The sequence below is a fragment of the Pecten maximus genome, chromosome 9 (genome assembly GCF_902652985.1).
Source record: "Pecten maximus chromosome 9, xPecMax1.1, whole genome shotgun sequence".
NCBI classification, from domain to species: Eukaryota; Metazoa; Mollusca; class Bivalvia; order Pectinida; family Pectinidae; genus Pecten; species Pecten maximus.
Window position 1 is genome coordinate 15,056,817 of NC_047023.1, and position 15,418 is coordinate 15,072,234.

The following is a 15,418-nucleotide window of genomic DNA, read 5'->3' on the forward strand; positions in this document are numbered from 1 at the left end:
ATTACCTAATGTACTAGACTATGTATGTTATATTTATATTACCTAATGTACTAGACTCTTATGTATGTTATATTTATATTACCTCATGTACTAGACTCTTATGTATGTTATATTTATATTACCTCATGTACTAGACTATGTATGTTATATTTATATTACCTCATGTACTAGACTATGTATGTTATATTTATATTACCTCATGTACTAGACTATGTATGTTATATTTATATTACCTCATGTACTAGACTCTTATGTATGTTATATTTATATTACCTCATGTACTAGACTCTTATGTATGTTATATTTATATTACCTCATGTACTAGACTATGTATGTCATATTTATATTACCTCATGTACTAGACACTTATGTATGTTATATTTATATTACCTCATGTACTAGACTCTTATGTATGTTATATTTATATTACCTCATGTACTAGACTATGTATGTTATATTTATATTACCGCATGTACTAGACTATGTATGTTATATTTATATTACCTCATGTACTAGACTATGTATGTTATATTTATATTACCTCATGTACTAGACTATGTATGTTATATTTATATTACCTCATGTACTAGACTATGTATGTTATATTTATATTACCTCATGTACTAGACTATGTATGTTATATTTATATTACCTCATGTACTAGACTATGTATGTTATATTTATATTACCGCATGTACTAGACTATGTATGTTATATTTATATTACCTCATGTACTAGACTATGTATGTTATATTTATATTACCTCATGTACTAGACTATGTATGTTATATTTATATTACCTCATGTACTAGTCTCTTATGTATGTTATATTTCTATTACCTCATGTACTAGACTATGTATGTTATATTTATATTACCTCATGTACTAGACTCTCATGTATGTTATATTTATATTACCTCATGTACTAGACTCTCATGTATGTTATATTTATATTACCGCATGTACTAGACTATGTATGTTATATTTATATTACCTCATGTACTAGACTATGTATGTTATATTTATATAACCTCATGTACTAGACTATGTATGTTATATTTATATTACCTCATGTACTAGACTATGTATGTTATATTTATATTACCTCATGTACTAGACTATGTATGTTATATTTATATAACCTCATGTACTAGACTATGTATGTTATATTTATATTACCTCATGTACTAGACTATGTATGTTATATTTATATTACCTCATGTACTAGACTATGTATGTTATATTTATATTACCTCATGTACTAGACTATGTATGTTATATTTATATTACCTCATGTACTAGACTATGTATGTTATATTTATATTACCTCATGTACTAGACTCTTATGTTTGTTATATTTATATTACCTCATGTACTAGACTATGTATGTTATATTACCGCATGTACTAGACTATGTATGTTATATTTATATTACCTCATGTACTAGACTATGTATGTTATATTTATATTACCTCATGTACTAGACTATGTATGTTATATTTATATTACCTCATGTACTAGACTCTCATGTATGTTATATTTATATTACCTCATGTACTAGACTATGTATGTTATATTACCTCATGTACTAGACTATGTATGTTATATTTATATTACCTCATGTACTAGACTATGTATGTTATATTTATATTACCTCATGTACTAGACTATGTATGTTATATTTATATTACCTCATGTACTAGACTATGTATGTTATATTTATATTACCTCATGTACTAGACTATGTATGTTATATTTATATTACCTCATGTACTAGACTATGTATGTTATATTTATATTACCTCATGTACTAGACTCTTATGTATGTTATATTTATATTACCTCATGTACTAGACTATGTATGTTATATTTATATTACCTCATGTACTAGACTATGTATGTTATATTTATATTACCTCATGTACTAGACTATGTATGTTATATTTATATTACCGCATGTACTAGACTATGTATGTTATATTTATATTACCTCATGTACTAGACTATGTATGTTATATTTATATTACCTCATGTACTAGACTATGTATGTTATATTTATATTACCTCATGTACTAGACTATGTATGTTATATTTATATTACCTCATGTACTAGTCTCTTATGTATGTTATATTTATATTACCTAATGTACTAGACTATGTATGTTATATTTATATTACCTCATGTACTAGACTATGTATGTTATATTTATATTACCTAATGTACTAGACTATGTATGTTATATTTATATTACCTCATGTACTAGACTCTTATGTATGTTATATTTATATTACCTCATGTACTAGACTATGTATGTTATATAACCTCATGTACTAGACTATGTATGTTATATTTATATTACCTCATGTACTAGACTATGTATGTTATATTTATATTACCTCATGTACTAGACTATGTATGTTATATTTATATTACCTCATGTACTAGACTATGTATGTTATATTTATATTACCTCATGTACTAGACTCTTATGTATGTTATATTTATATTACCTCATGTACTAGACTATGTATGTTATATTTATATTACCTCATGTACTAGACTATGTATGTTATATTTATATTACCTCATGTACTAGACTATGTATGTTATATTTATATTACCTCATGTACTAGACTATGTATGTTATATTTATATTACCTCATGTACTAGACTATGTATGTTATATTTATATTACCGCATGTACTAGACTATGTATGTTATATTTATATTACCTCATGTACTAGACTATGTATGTTATATTTATATTACCTCATGTACTAGACTATGTATGTTATATTTATATTACCTCATGTACTAGACTATGTATGTTATATTTATATTACCTCATGTACTAGACTATGTATGTTATATTTATATTACCTCATGTACTAGACTATGTATGTTATATTTATATTACCTCATGTACTAGACTATGTATGTTATATTTATATTACCTCATGTACTAGACTCTCATGTATGTTATATTTATATTACCTCATGTACTAGACTATGTATGTTATATTTATATTACCTCATGTACTAGACTATGTATGTTATATTTATATTACCTCATGTACTAGACTATGTATGTTATATTTATATTACCTCATGTACTAGACTATGTATGTTATATTTATATTACCGCATGTACTAGACTATGTATGTTATATTTATATTACCTCATGTACTAGACTATGTATGTTATATTTATATTACCTCATGTACTAGACTATGTATGTTATATTTATATTACCTCATGTACTAGACTATGTATGTTATATTTAATGGTTTTCTCTAAATCATGCTGAAAAATGATTTTGTTACATAACATAAAGTAATTTGATCTTTGATGAATGTTTCTCAAAATCATATTTACTTTGAAAGGATTTCTGTCGACATACCAGGTATTCAAAATGGACAAAGAAGTTTCTTTTTTCTCCCCCTAAATATAGTCCACATAAATATTGATCGGTTAGTAAGACGAATTGTACGTTACACCATACAACATACATACCTAGAGATGCTGCATGTAGCAGACAGTTACCGTCTCCTGAAGTGGCCATGGGAAGGAGTCGCTGACAGATGCCCATCTCTGCCCACCAGTTTAGTCGTCCTGACAACATGAAATAAAGTATTTGTAAGGTGTTGATACTCTGGAGGTACCTAAATGGTATCTATATAACCATTGGAAACAGACAAGTATGGAAATGTTGAAAAATATTCAGAACACATGTACAGTTCAAATGTAGAAAAGCATATTATACATGAGTGCAAATAACATGAGAATATTTGAAAGTCAAGGTAGGAATAAGTAAGAGGTTCTGACTGATGTGATATCTAGTAAATTATAATGATTATTTCTGTAAACTATGACATTAAGCTACTGACCTGCTTGTTCCAAGGAGACCAGTGTGGAGGTTTCGACGAGGTCCTTCTCCAGGAAAGCACGGTAGTCTGAGGAGAAGATTGTTAGATCAGGGAGGACGAAGGTCTGTACATACATGTGATCATGGCTGTCCTCTTCGATGTCATGTAACAGGCTACTCCTGGTCGCACTCACCAGAGACTCATTCTCAACGATCTTAGAGAATCCACGCTTCAAGGGCCGCGGAGCTGTAAAAATGGGGAAAAAAAATTAAACTGATGCATGATGATGTCATAAGTATAGTTTTTGTGAAAAAAAACATGTCTCCCCTTATCCCTTACTAGGCATTTATTTTTTTAAAATTCAATTCACTTTTAACCTTTACATCAAGGTTGCAAAGATCCAATGACAGAGTAATATAAAGCAACATTCATCAAAATATCTTAAACGATTAAAAAGGTATCAACAGTTAAAAAATTATCAGAACAATTTTCACTTTGACCTTGAGATTAAGGTCAAAGTTACCTTACAGTAGCGCATTGCACATCTTCAGGTAATGCAAGTACATGTATGCACATTGGCTTCAGGTAATAATGCAAGTATGCACATTGGCTTCTGGTAATACAAGTATACTGCAGGTTTTGTCAAAGTAATTCAGTCAAATTATGTTCATATCATTTCTATGTAATTTTGATACATTTATATATGAGGAAAAGAATGTATTGCCCATGTTTGGTTTGGTTTATTTTGTTTAACGTCCTATTAACATCTAAGGTCATTTAAGGACGGCCTCCCGTGCGTGCGACATGTATGAGTGTGGTGAGTGCGTATGTGTGTTTTGGGAGGCTGCGGTATGTTCGTGTTAAGTCTCCTTGTGATAGGCCGGAACTTTTGCCGATTTAAAGTGCTATCTCACTGAAGCATACTGCCGAAGACACCCAGCAGCACACCCCACCCGGTCACATTATACTGACAACGGGCCAACCAGTCGTCCCACTCCAAATATGCTGAGCGCTAAGCAGGAGTAGCAACTACCATTTTTAAAGACTCTGGTATGTCTCGGCTAGGGGACAGAACCCAAAACCTTCCTCACAGCGGCGAACGCTCAACTAAAGGCCAAAAGTGAGGCATTGTCAAGGGAGACATTAGGAAGAAGAAAGTTATCAAGAAAGAAGAGAAAAGATAAGATCCCAAGTTTAGTCGCCTCTTACGATCATGCAATGGGGGCAGCAGGTACAATTCTTACGCCCTACCTGCAGGGACCTATTACCCATGTATTTGAGACTGATTTATGTCAAGTCTTGTGCTTTCAACAACAATTTGTTTTATAATGCCAGACCTTGAACAAGATAAGTTGATCCTAAATACATATTACATGTTACAGATTCATTTGATCTATGTGAATTTAGTTTTCAATTTCATGAAAACTAAGGTACAAATATATAATCTTTACGTAATATACAATGTTATTTATCACTTGCTTCAGTTAAGTGATATTATCTTGGCACCCTTGACAAAACTATACAGAAAATTTTAACAATGGGTAACATATGAGATTTCCCATTCATAAACTTTTAAGTAATTTGTTTATATATTTGGAGTATTGAAACATACTGATCACTAAGGTCTAAGCTAAAAGCAATTAAGATGCATATCTTTGAGACCTACTTAATTTAATACAAATCCACAATTAATTTTGTTAATAAATCATCCAGAAAGTCAACCTACGTGACGCATGATGCAATTTATTTTCATTATGAAATTTATTTGACATTTGATATAGTGTCTAAATGCTTTAATGTGACAGAAGATAACTTACATGATGGAGTAACGTGTGAAGCCTTGGTGTCGAGACCCCCTGTGACCTCTGTCTCTCCTTGGTCCCCTGTGGGCGTCACATCAGCAGACTTGGTGTCAGGTTTACCAGTCGAGGTGTGTTTACCACTGGTGACAATCTCACTGACTGGCCTCTGTGTAGTTGTCATCTGGTTCTGGGGTAAGGAGCCTCCCACCATTCTCGGTGGTGATACCCTGTTGTCATGCAGGACCTCACTGTGAGGTCTTGGTGCCTGAGAATGTGTTTTTATCACTGGCACTTGACTTTGTTGCTTAACCTGAGATCCAAATCCTGTGGTGTGAGGATTTCCAGACTGTATAGAAGTATCTGACCTTTTCTGATTTTCAGTCTCGGTTGCTGAATGCTGACCAGGACCCTGGATATTGATGATTGATATTTTCTGCCCTGGACCAGACCCTATACCAGATCTGATTTGTCCATTTTCAGCACTATAAGAGGGAGCATTTGACCTTGAGTTGATCTCCAGGCCTCTCCCTTGTCCAGACATATACTGACCAGGTGTTCCTTGATAGGAGGTAGTTTGTGGCTTGACTGCTTGAACATGGAACTTGCCCTGGTCTCCAGGTAACCTGCAATGGTCACCTGGTAACCTCCCTTGATCACCATGCATCCGGTTATGGTCACCTTGAAACCTACCTTGGTCCCCTGATAACCTAGTTTGATCCCCTTGAAACGTAGCACGGTCATCTAACCTGTTATGACCTGCAGACATATCCCCAGGATATCTATCATGGCCTCCTTGAAACCTGTTTTGGTTTCCTTGGTATCTATTTGGGTCTCCAGACAGCCTACTCTGCTCCCCAGGATATCTGTCACCTGGATGATCCCTGTACTGCACTTGTTGACTGACTGGTCTCTTGACCATTGGGGGAGGGGTGGAGGTGCGGCCCGCCGCCTGTGACAGTGGACGAGGCTTCTCCACCTGTATGGGAATTATCCTCTCTTGTGGCTGTGGCCCACGGTATAAAGCTGTACCCCTGGGGTAGCTCTCCTGCCTGGGCTGTCCACTTGAGTACCGCTGGGCATTTGACATATTCTGACCACTGTTCATCCCCGGATTACTGGACAGGCGGGATGGCTGGTTGATGGTCATTCCTGGACCAGCTGATGAGCGGGACGGTTGACCACCAGTCATCCCTGGAGCACTGGACAAGCGGGAATGCATTGGTGGCTGGACGGGCTTGATCTTGCCAATCTTGACTAAATTGTCAAACATGCGGTAGGATTCCACAAGGTCCCAGTCAGTTCCTAAAACACACAAAATAATCTTAAAATATAAATATTTGTGTTTATAAGACTTGTTCCTAAACAATTCCACATATGCTAAATTTTACATTTGATTATAAAGCAAGATAATATGAAAAATATAAAGCATGTGTCTTAGAGAAAAGATGTCAAACTGGTAGCATATAGATGACTAGTCGTACATGTAATAGGAAGCATGACATACTGTATTTCAGAACTTGGAAGTTAAGGTAACAGTGCTTTCTCCTGTCTCCTATCTAGACACCAAGTCTGAAATCTATACATGAACAGTGCATTTTTCAACATGTTCTAAAAACATTTATTTCAGTACTTGAAGTCAAGGTCAGATATCAAATAGGGGTTATTGTTTTGGTGTATACCAAAGCACCTTCTCATGATGGGGTATTTCATGGGTATGAAAAGTAGATGAAGGTAGGAAGATGGCTTCTTATATTCAGTTGGTGTGACAATGTTAAATAAAGATATATATATAAAAGGTCTGAGGGGACAATGATCGGATATATAATTCATTAACTAATCATCCATCATCTGTATATACAAATGTATATATTGACAATATTTAATATTATCCTGTACTATCTTTTACCCACATAAAGGATTCCATAGCCAATATGTAAACATAACTAGATTAGTATCCCCAGAGATAACTAATAATTACCCCCATGGGTGTTATAGTTGAGTATGCTATAGGTGAGTGTAATCATATTATCAAGTCAGTTGTTACATTGTTAATAAAAAAGTTCCGTTAAAAAGCGGGAAAGTACTTTAATAGGAGTAGTGGATTGTATCTACCAATCAGAAGCCGGCGACCATTTTGGATTATACATCATGGTAGATTTTTTTTCTTATGCACAATTACATGGCAATACCAATCATAAATACCAGGTTTCGTTAAAATCTGGTTAGTACGTATATACTTTATAAGGAGTTGTCCAGACAAACCTCAACCAATCAGAGGCCAGTGGCCATTTTGAAAAATGCATTGTGGTGAAAAAAAATCAGGATGCACAACTACTTGTGATACTGATCATGCATACAAAGTTTTGTTGAAATCGGAATATTACTTTATTAGTTATCCAGACAAGATTATAGGACAGACAGGCTGATTCCAGTATACCGCCCCTAATTTCGTTACGGAGGGTATAATAACGTCAATCTTAAAACATTTCATTCATATCTACCTATAGGTAAATTTGGCATTTTGTGTTAATCTGTCAAAATATACCTCCTGAAGTAATATGACTGCTTAAAAGTTAGAATGTGCTCATTTTATGGAAATTCACACTAACAGTCAATAACGTACCGGTAATCAATTACCTACATCAGAAAGCTTTCCCATTTATAACTGATAATTGATTATGGATTTGCCACCGATATCCCATCGCTATAATGCACAAATATTTTCCCCCAGTAATCTTCCCTACATGCATCCTAATTATCATATATATAATCTGATCTATAGTGGACATTCACTTTGCCATTTTTGTTTACTACATCTTAATAAGGCTATCAATGACCGGCATGTAAAAATGCAACTCAAAATTCCTCTGCGATACAATAATTACTTTGCAATGGTTGTTCCATTGATAGATTAAAGAACAGTTAGAACAAATTGTCCACAGTTTCCAATTGTATTCTGTCGTTAAATATTCCATCAAAGCCAGGTTAATCTTTTGTCTGCTACCCCAGTGCCTTCACAAAATAATACAGCCCATGCCCAGCAACCAATTAACAGGTCCTCAGATCACACAAGCTTTCATCTGCCCCACCATGTGGATTTTCTTCAGGTATACTATGGTTTCCTCCCACAATAAGACCTCTCCTGCACTTTCATCCAGGCCAACAAGAGGTTAAAATTTTTATATAACTTTTGTTTTGCAATTTTCTACAAACTGTTGAACTCTTTACCTGAGAAATTGACAAAGAACTTTGTCAAAGTTTTGCTAACATTCATCAATTGGTCAAAGTAACAAAAGAGCTACTGATATTGTCACAATAATATGGAAGAATATGTTTGTGATACGTGTATGCCCCCTGCTCCCACTTCGATGGATATGTGGCAAAACATCATATTTAGCCAAAGGAAAAAATGTCATCTGAAGAAAATTCAATATCACTGCAATGCTGTGATGTTTGACCACAAAGGAACTAGCAGGCAAATAAATCAGAACCATATCTCTATCAGGAAAGTAAGACAAACTCTGAAAAACTTCTTGGTCAAATTTTATGATGAATTAGCATGAATTACCCCCAGGGGTGGGTGTTTATAGTGAGACCACAACAACCAATCCAAACAGAAGCCTCATGCAGTGTACAAGGTCAGTTACCAAGGTGAATACATCAATTGTTGTACAATTGGAAGTTGTAATACCAGTACATGTATATTATAATGGCTAACAGAAACCAACACTCGAACAGAAACCAACACTCGATTCTCTAACGGAAAATGGGGAAACATATAAAACACCAAGTCCAACCTCTAGTGACATGTGTCACTAGAGTACCGACTTAAAGCTACCGAAAACATGATTAACACATCTGATATAGTAGCTCGAGACATACTATACACTTGCTTCAAATGTAACATATTGTGCAATCACAGCTAAAACATCCGTGACAATATCTAGATAGGACCAAACACTGACAAATTGTCTTTACAATGACTTTCAAGATTTCTAATGAAGAATTTTTCCAAAATACACATGTAATAGTGTGATACACATATTATGCAACAGTAAACTGAAACAGCTGCAATGATATCTATAGATTTCTAGATAGGACCAAATGTTGACAAAATTGACATTACAATGATTCTTGATATTTCTAACAAAGTTTGGATACAAATATGCATACATGTACGTCCAGAAAGTTGAAGATGATATATATAAAGTTAAATAAACCTATATGTGCAGTTGTCACACACACAGTGGCCAGTGTAGTCTGTGAAAAAAAAGACTCACTTGATTCAGTCAGCTGGAATCTTCAGCTTAGCCACTTAAGTATTGATTACCTTTTTCATATGACCATCTCTGCCCACGGAATTGATTTTATATGTGTTGGGTATCACTACATCACAGCCGGACTACTGCACATCACTGTTTCACAAATCCCTCCTCCAAATCAATATTCACCTATGACCTGTGTTCTTTCGGAGGTGGCGAGGCCAGTTATTCAAGCCTCTTTAGGATGGAATTTCACATATAAACAAAAACTTGATTTATTCCCTTCATATGAGACAGGAACAATTTCCACTTTTGTTCATAAACTGTTGGATTTGTTCAAAACCCTACAGATATGCTTGTTCTTTTCTAAATTCTTGTGAGCACTGAAGTCCTATTCAAATTCATCATGCATTCAATTAACTTCAGCAATTTACATGTAATCATTCACAATATCAATTTTCTAATGAGGTCATACATTGATTTGCTGTACTGAAAATAAGATGACTGTGGGGCAGAAGTAGCTCAACTGTTTTATTTTTTATTTTAATTAAAAATGTAGGTCAAATATAAGCTGAGAGCATATATACACATATGGCACAGGCTAGCTCAGCTTCTCAGTGGACCAGGCCTGCCCTTACTATCAGTGGTTTGGAAAAGGTTTACCCATCATCAGAATGAAATATGCAGAATATAAAACTCCTAACTTATTATATAATTAATCACAGCAACATTCATTGCCATCTCAAATAGATCACCAATTATTGTCCGTGGCTATTGGGCTTTAGAACCAATGTCTTTCTCTAACTTCCTCCAATTAACCTTATTCAAAATTTGACATGTACGTAAAGGATGCTCATGCATAGATTAAAGTATAATCCAGGTTTGGTTATGGCAGGGGCCGTGGTGGCCGAGTGGTTAAGGTGTCTTAATACTTTATCACTAGCTCTCCACCTCTGGGTTGTGAGTTTGAAACCCACGTGAGGCAATTGCCTAACTGGTACAGACCACAGGTCAGTGATTTTTCTCTGGGTTCTCCAACTTTCCTCCACCTCCAAAACCTGGCATGTCCTTAAATGACCCTGGCTGTTAATAGGACATGTACATTAAACAAAATAAACCAAACCAGCACTTTAACATGGCTAACAAAGTCCATGGCCAATTAACAGTAAATTCTAGTTGAAATCGTGAGTTTGGATGGTTATATTTAGACGTATAATTCAGGTGCAATTATTATCAGATAGCTTATGTACTAGAAATCGACTTCAATGTGGAGTTAAAGGGAAAACATTAACATGGGCAAGTTAATTAATTAAGTCCAATTTACAATAAATTTTTGTTAAAGTTCTGAGTCTGAAATATGTTTTGGGATGGTTAAATATATACCGGGGTAGATATACAATTGTATAACTATTCCAGTGTCAATTATGATGTAGCATACTTCCTTCAAGAGAAATTTAGAGTCTAGCAAAAATGTTGATTCCACTGTCACCAACATCAGAAAAGTAACGGCTATGTCTGGCTTCATGAGTCCATCAATTCCTAGACAAAAATGTACTTTATTTCATTTGAACCTGTCATACACAGGTAGTATAAGGTAGATACATGTATATAGGCTATATATATATATATATATATGGTAGCAGTGTACAGTAAAAATGCCAAATTCTGAAAAATATGGCACATGTTTTAGATATGTAAACATTGCCAGTTAACCTTACATATAACCTCTAATAAAGTATATATATTTGAAATCTGTACAACATTTGCAATTTTAATAGAGCTCTGAAGGATAAGTAAACTGATATTTTCTGTGAATTTTAGAGCTGTGAATACCATGGTAACAGCTTAAAAAATTCTCAAAAATTGCAAAATATTATGATATTTGACCCAAAATGGCACAATTCTCTACACAATTTTTTTTCTGAAACCTATTTAAAATTAAATATCTCTATCCCAAAGACAGAAGTAATCTTGTTTGGACATATGGTGTAAATTAAGTTTTTCCGCTATCTTACCTTTTCTTTGGGCTTCCATTTTTCGCTGTAGGCAAAACTAAATTTCCTGTGTAAACACACGTTCGGAAAATCCGGATATTTAAAATCCGGAACCAATTTATTGATTTTTGTTTTAATAAATGTGAAGCCTGTATGTACTACTTCATACTGAATATACCAATTATAGTGTACATTTATTTTTTATGCATATCATAATACAGGAGTTATTTGCTTAACAAAAAAATTGCCCATGGCCAGGCTGTCCTACTGTAGTGTGCTACCTATATATTTATATATAGCTAGATAAAGAAATGTAACTTTGTTTTTAAATTATTTTAATCTGTTTCCGGAGAGGTTAGTAATGCTATATGTTCTAGGGAGGTACTTCTAAAGCTGTCCTGTGAATCACCATTGGCCAATACAAACAGGTTAGGAAATTTAAATTGAACTTCCTATGTAGGTCAAGGGTCAGTCTCGACAATATAAATTTTCCTCCTTACCCATATAGATTTAATAAATTCACAGCTTTCTGAGTTTTGCAATCTGTCACCAAAACAAGAGGCTCAATGGACCTGTATCACTTACCAGGTATTCGTTTCTAAAATGATTCTCTGTCTTTCAGTAAATCAATGGAACTTGGAACTTGTTTAAGTTGTGTGTATATTGTGTTTTAGCAAATTCGACCTTGAATATCAGTCAAGGGCATTTCCATTCACAAACTTTCTTGGCATCACCCCAAGAAACCACTGGCCAAATACCTTGGTTCTACAGGTTGGGACCTCTAGTTTATTATAAAAAGCAGTTTTAGAATTTTGACAACTTTTCTAATAAGAAACTGTCTGAGTATACAAATTTGACCCCTGTGACCTTGAATATGGGTCAAGGTCTTTTCTTTTCCTAAATTTAGTTGGGCTTAATTCATCACAGGAACATACCTGCTAAACATCATGATTCTAGGTCATTTTGTTTTTTGAGAAGAATTGAGTTGTTTAAAGGAAAAATTTGAAGCCAGATGTACAGACAACAGACAGATGACAGGACAAACGACACACCACATAGCAAGCTCACTTGGCCCTTCAGTCCAGGTGAGATGAAAATAGAGGATATCCTTTTATAATCAGAACACCTGTTGACTCTACTGATCTTAATGATTAACAAAATACATGAGGTTATTTATTGGGAAAGTTTCATTTTCTACTCTCTACACAACCAGAAACTATTAAATCAATAGCATATAGTGTCCTGATATCACACATAAAGTAGGACATATAACTCTGACCTACAGCCATTGGTGTCCACGGTAATTAGTCATGTGATCACTTATCATCCATTCATCACTTCCAGTAGATTTGCCGAGTTCTAGATGCAAATAAGTTATGGTATTCTCCACGGAGAACAAAGCATTCACACCTGTTGTCAATGATTATACCCTGGGGACTTATTACCCGAGTATGGACATAAATTGACGTCAATGTTCGCTATGTTTTTACACGACTTGTGTGGTAATGTATACATGTACCCAGTATTTTTGTTATAGGACAAGACATTTACGCTGCAAAGTTTACTCATTTTTATAAATATTTACACAGTACTCAGTAAATGAAATGTAAACATGTACACAAGAAGAGCATTCCAATCAATGAATCACAAATTATATTGGGGGGGAGGGGGGGGGGGGGGGGGTCACCCCTATATGTATGTGCAGTAAAAGATTTGAATAGAAGTATCAGAAATAAATCTTTCCAGAAATTAGACTCTGATGAAACTTATCATTAATAATAACTAATTTCTTGCTTAGATTTGTCCCGTTCCCTTGCTTTTCCCAAATTTATCAATATTGTCATGTGGCTGGGCATCACCTATCTCCATGTCAGACCTTTGATATTTTCCTGCCCTTTAATTATATTACGTTGTTGACAGAAAATTAATTTTTGGACTAGCTTTTCAGTAAGCTATGGCACTCTTAAAAAGCCTGACTTTGCTTATATTAAGCATGATCACGGTACAGCTATTGGCATATTGCTGTGATAGAGAGACTACACGGAATGCATACATGTATTTAGCTGAAATGCCTCTATCCATAAGCATACGTCACTTGCAATAGTGCCAATTGCACAGTTTACATTGTTAACGCTCCATCAGCAAATACTGTTATAAATCTGGGCATATGCTGATATGAGGTTGCTATGTTATCCAAATCCTCATTCATCTGATTAACTGCTCCAATGCATAATGCAGTGGGGGAGTTAAATGTGAACTTAGATTCTGTTTCTTTGAACATCCACACCAATTAGACAACACAGAGACAGCCCAGTAGCACTCTACCAACTACACCAACTCTTTACCATGACACCACTAGGGAGGAATGTCCAAGGGTAACTGTTGTATCCTACTAGATATACCAACTCTTTACCATGACACCACTAGGGAACAATGTCCAAGGGTAACTGTTGTATCCTACTAGATACACCAACTCTTTACCATGACACCACTAGGGAGGAATGTCCAAGGGTAATTGTTGTATCCTACTAGATACACCAACTCTTTACCATGACACCACTAGGGAGGAATGTCCAAGGGTAACTGTTGTATCCTACTAGATATACCAACTCTTTACCATGACACCACTAGGGAACAATGTCCAAGGGTAACTGTTGTATCCTACTAGATACACCAACTCTTTACCATGACACCACTAGGGAACAATGTCCAAGGGTAATTGTTGCATCCTCAGTCAGTCATATTATCATTTTTTTTATCCCATGCACATTTGCCATTTGGACTGCGCACGACAATAGATACATGAACAGGGCCACTAGAACCACCTCTAATAGGATACACTAACAAAGGTACACATCATACATTTACACCAACAAATCACTCCTATGTTCCACTACAACTCTGTCTTAGACACAATGCTCTTACGTCAACTTCGGACACGCTGACTACCACTCCGTGACGTCATGGCATTGCCTTAGGCAACCCATTATTACGTCACCATTACCAACGTCACACTTTGTCTCACTGGAGACAAGATTAACATTGACTACCTGGTATACAACTAGAACTCTATAGTTGCCTAAATAACACAGCAACATGCTGACTGGTAAATGGAACATTTGGCACATGCAACAATCGTCACATCTAATTATGAAACATTCCCAGACATACATGTACATGTACCACAACTTATGTCTCTTCATTAGCCATTCCATCTCCAGTAACATGAACTATCATTTTTTCCTTTTTTTTATAAAAAAACATTACACATAAACTTCAACAAGTGTCTCATTTTCATGGAGGTCTATCCACTGTTAGGAGAGCCATACAATTACAATATCACCTACATCAACATTACGCCACCCTACACCAGACCTCTGCCATATTACGTTACCCTGCACCACCCTATACAACTCTATATAAAGGGCTGCAGACCCCGCTCACTTTTCCACTGATGAGTTACGTCTTAGTAAATAAACTGGTCAGGTATTA

General features: G+C 34.9%; 1 protein-coding gene across 1 annotated transcript in view; it reads right to left on the reverse strand.

Annotated features, from left to right (window-relative positions):
* Positions 1 to 15,418, reverse strand: part of LOC117333865 (OTU domain-containing protein 7A-like) — a 39,228-nt gene that overhangs the window by 18,250 nt on the left and 5,560 nt on the right. Inside the window, exons 3-5 of the mRNA XM_033893284.1 lie at positions 5,686 to 6,972; positions 3,890 to 4,114; positions 3,516 to 3,614 (exon numbers count right to left, since the gene is read on the reverse strand). Coding sequence (XP_033749175.1) covers positions 3,516 to 3,614; positions 3,890 to 4,114; positions 5,686 to 6,972 — 1,611 coding nt within the window. The remainder of the gene's footprint in view (positions 1 to 3,515; positions 3,615 to 3,889; positions 4,115 to 5,685; positions 6,973 to 15,418) is intronic.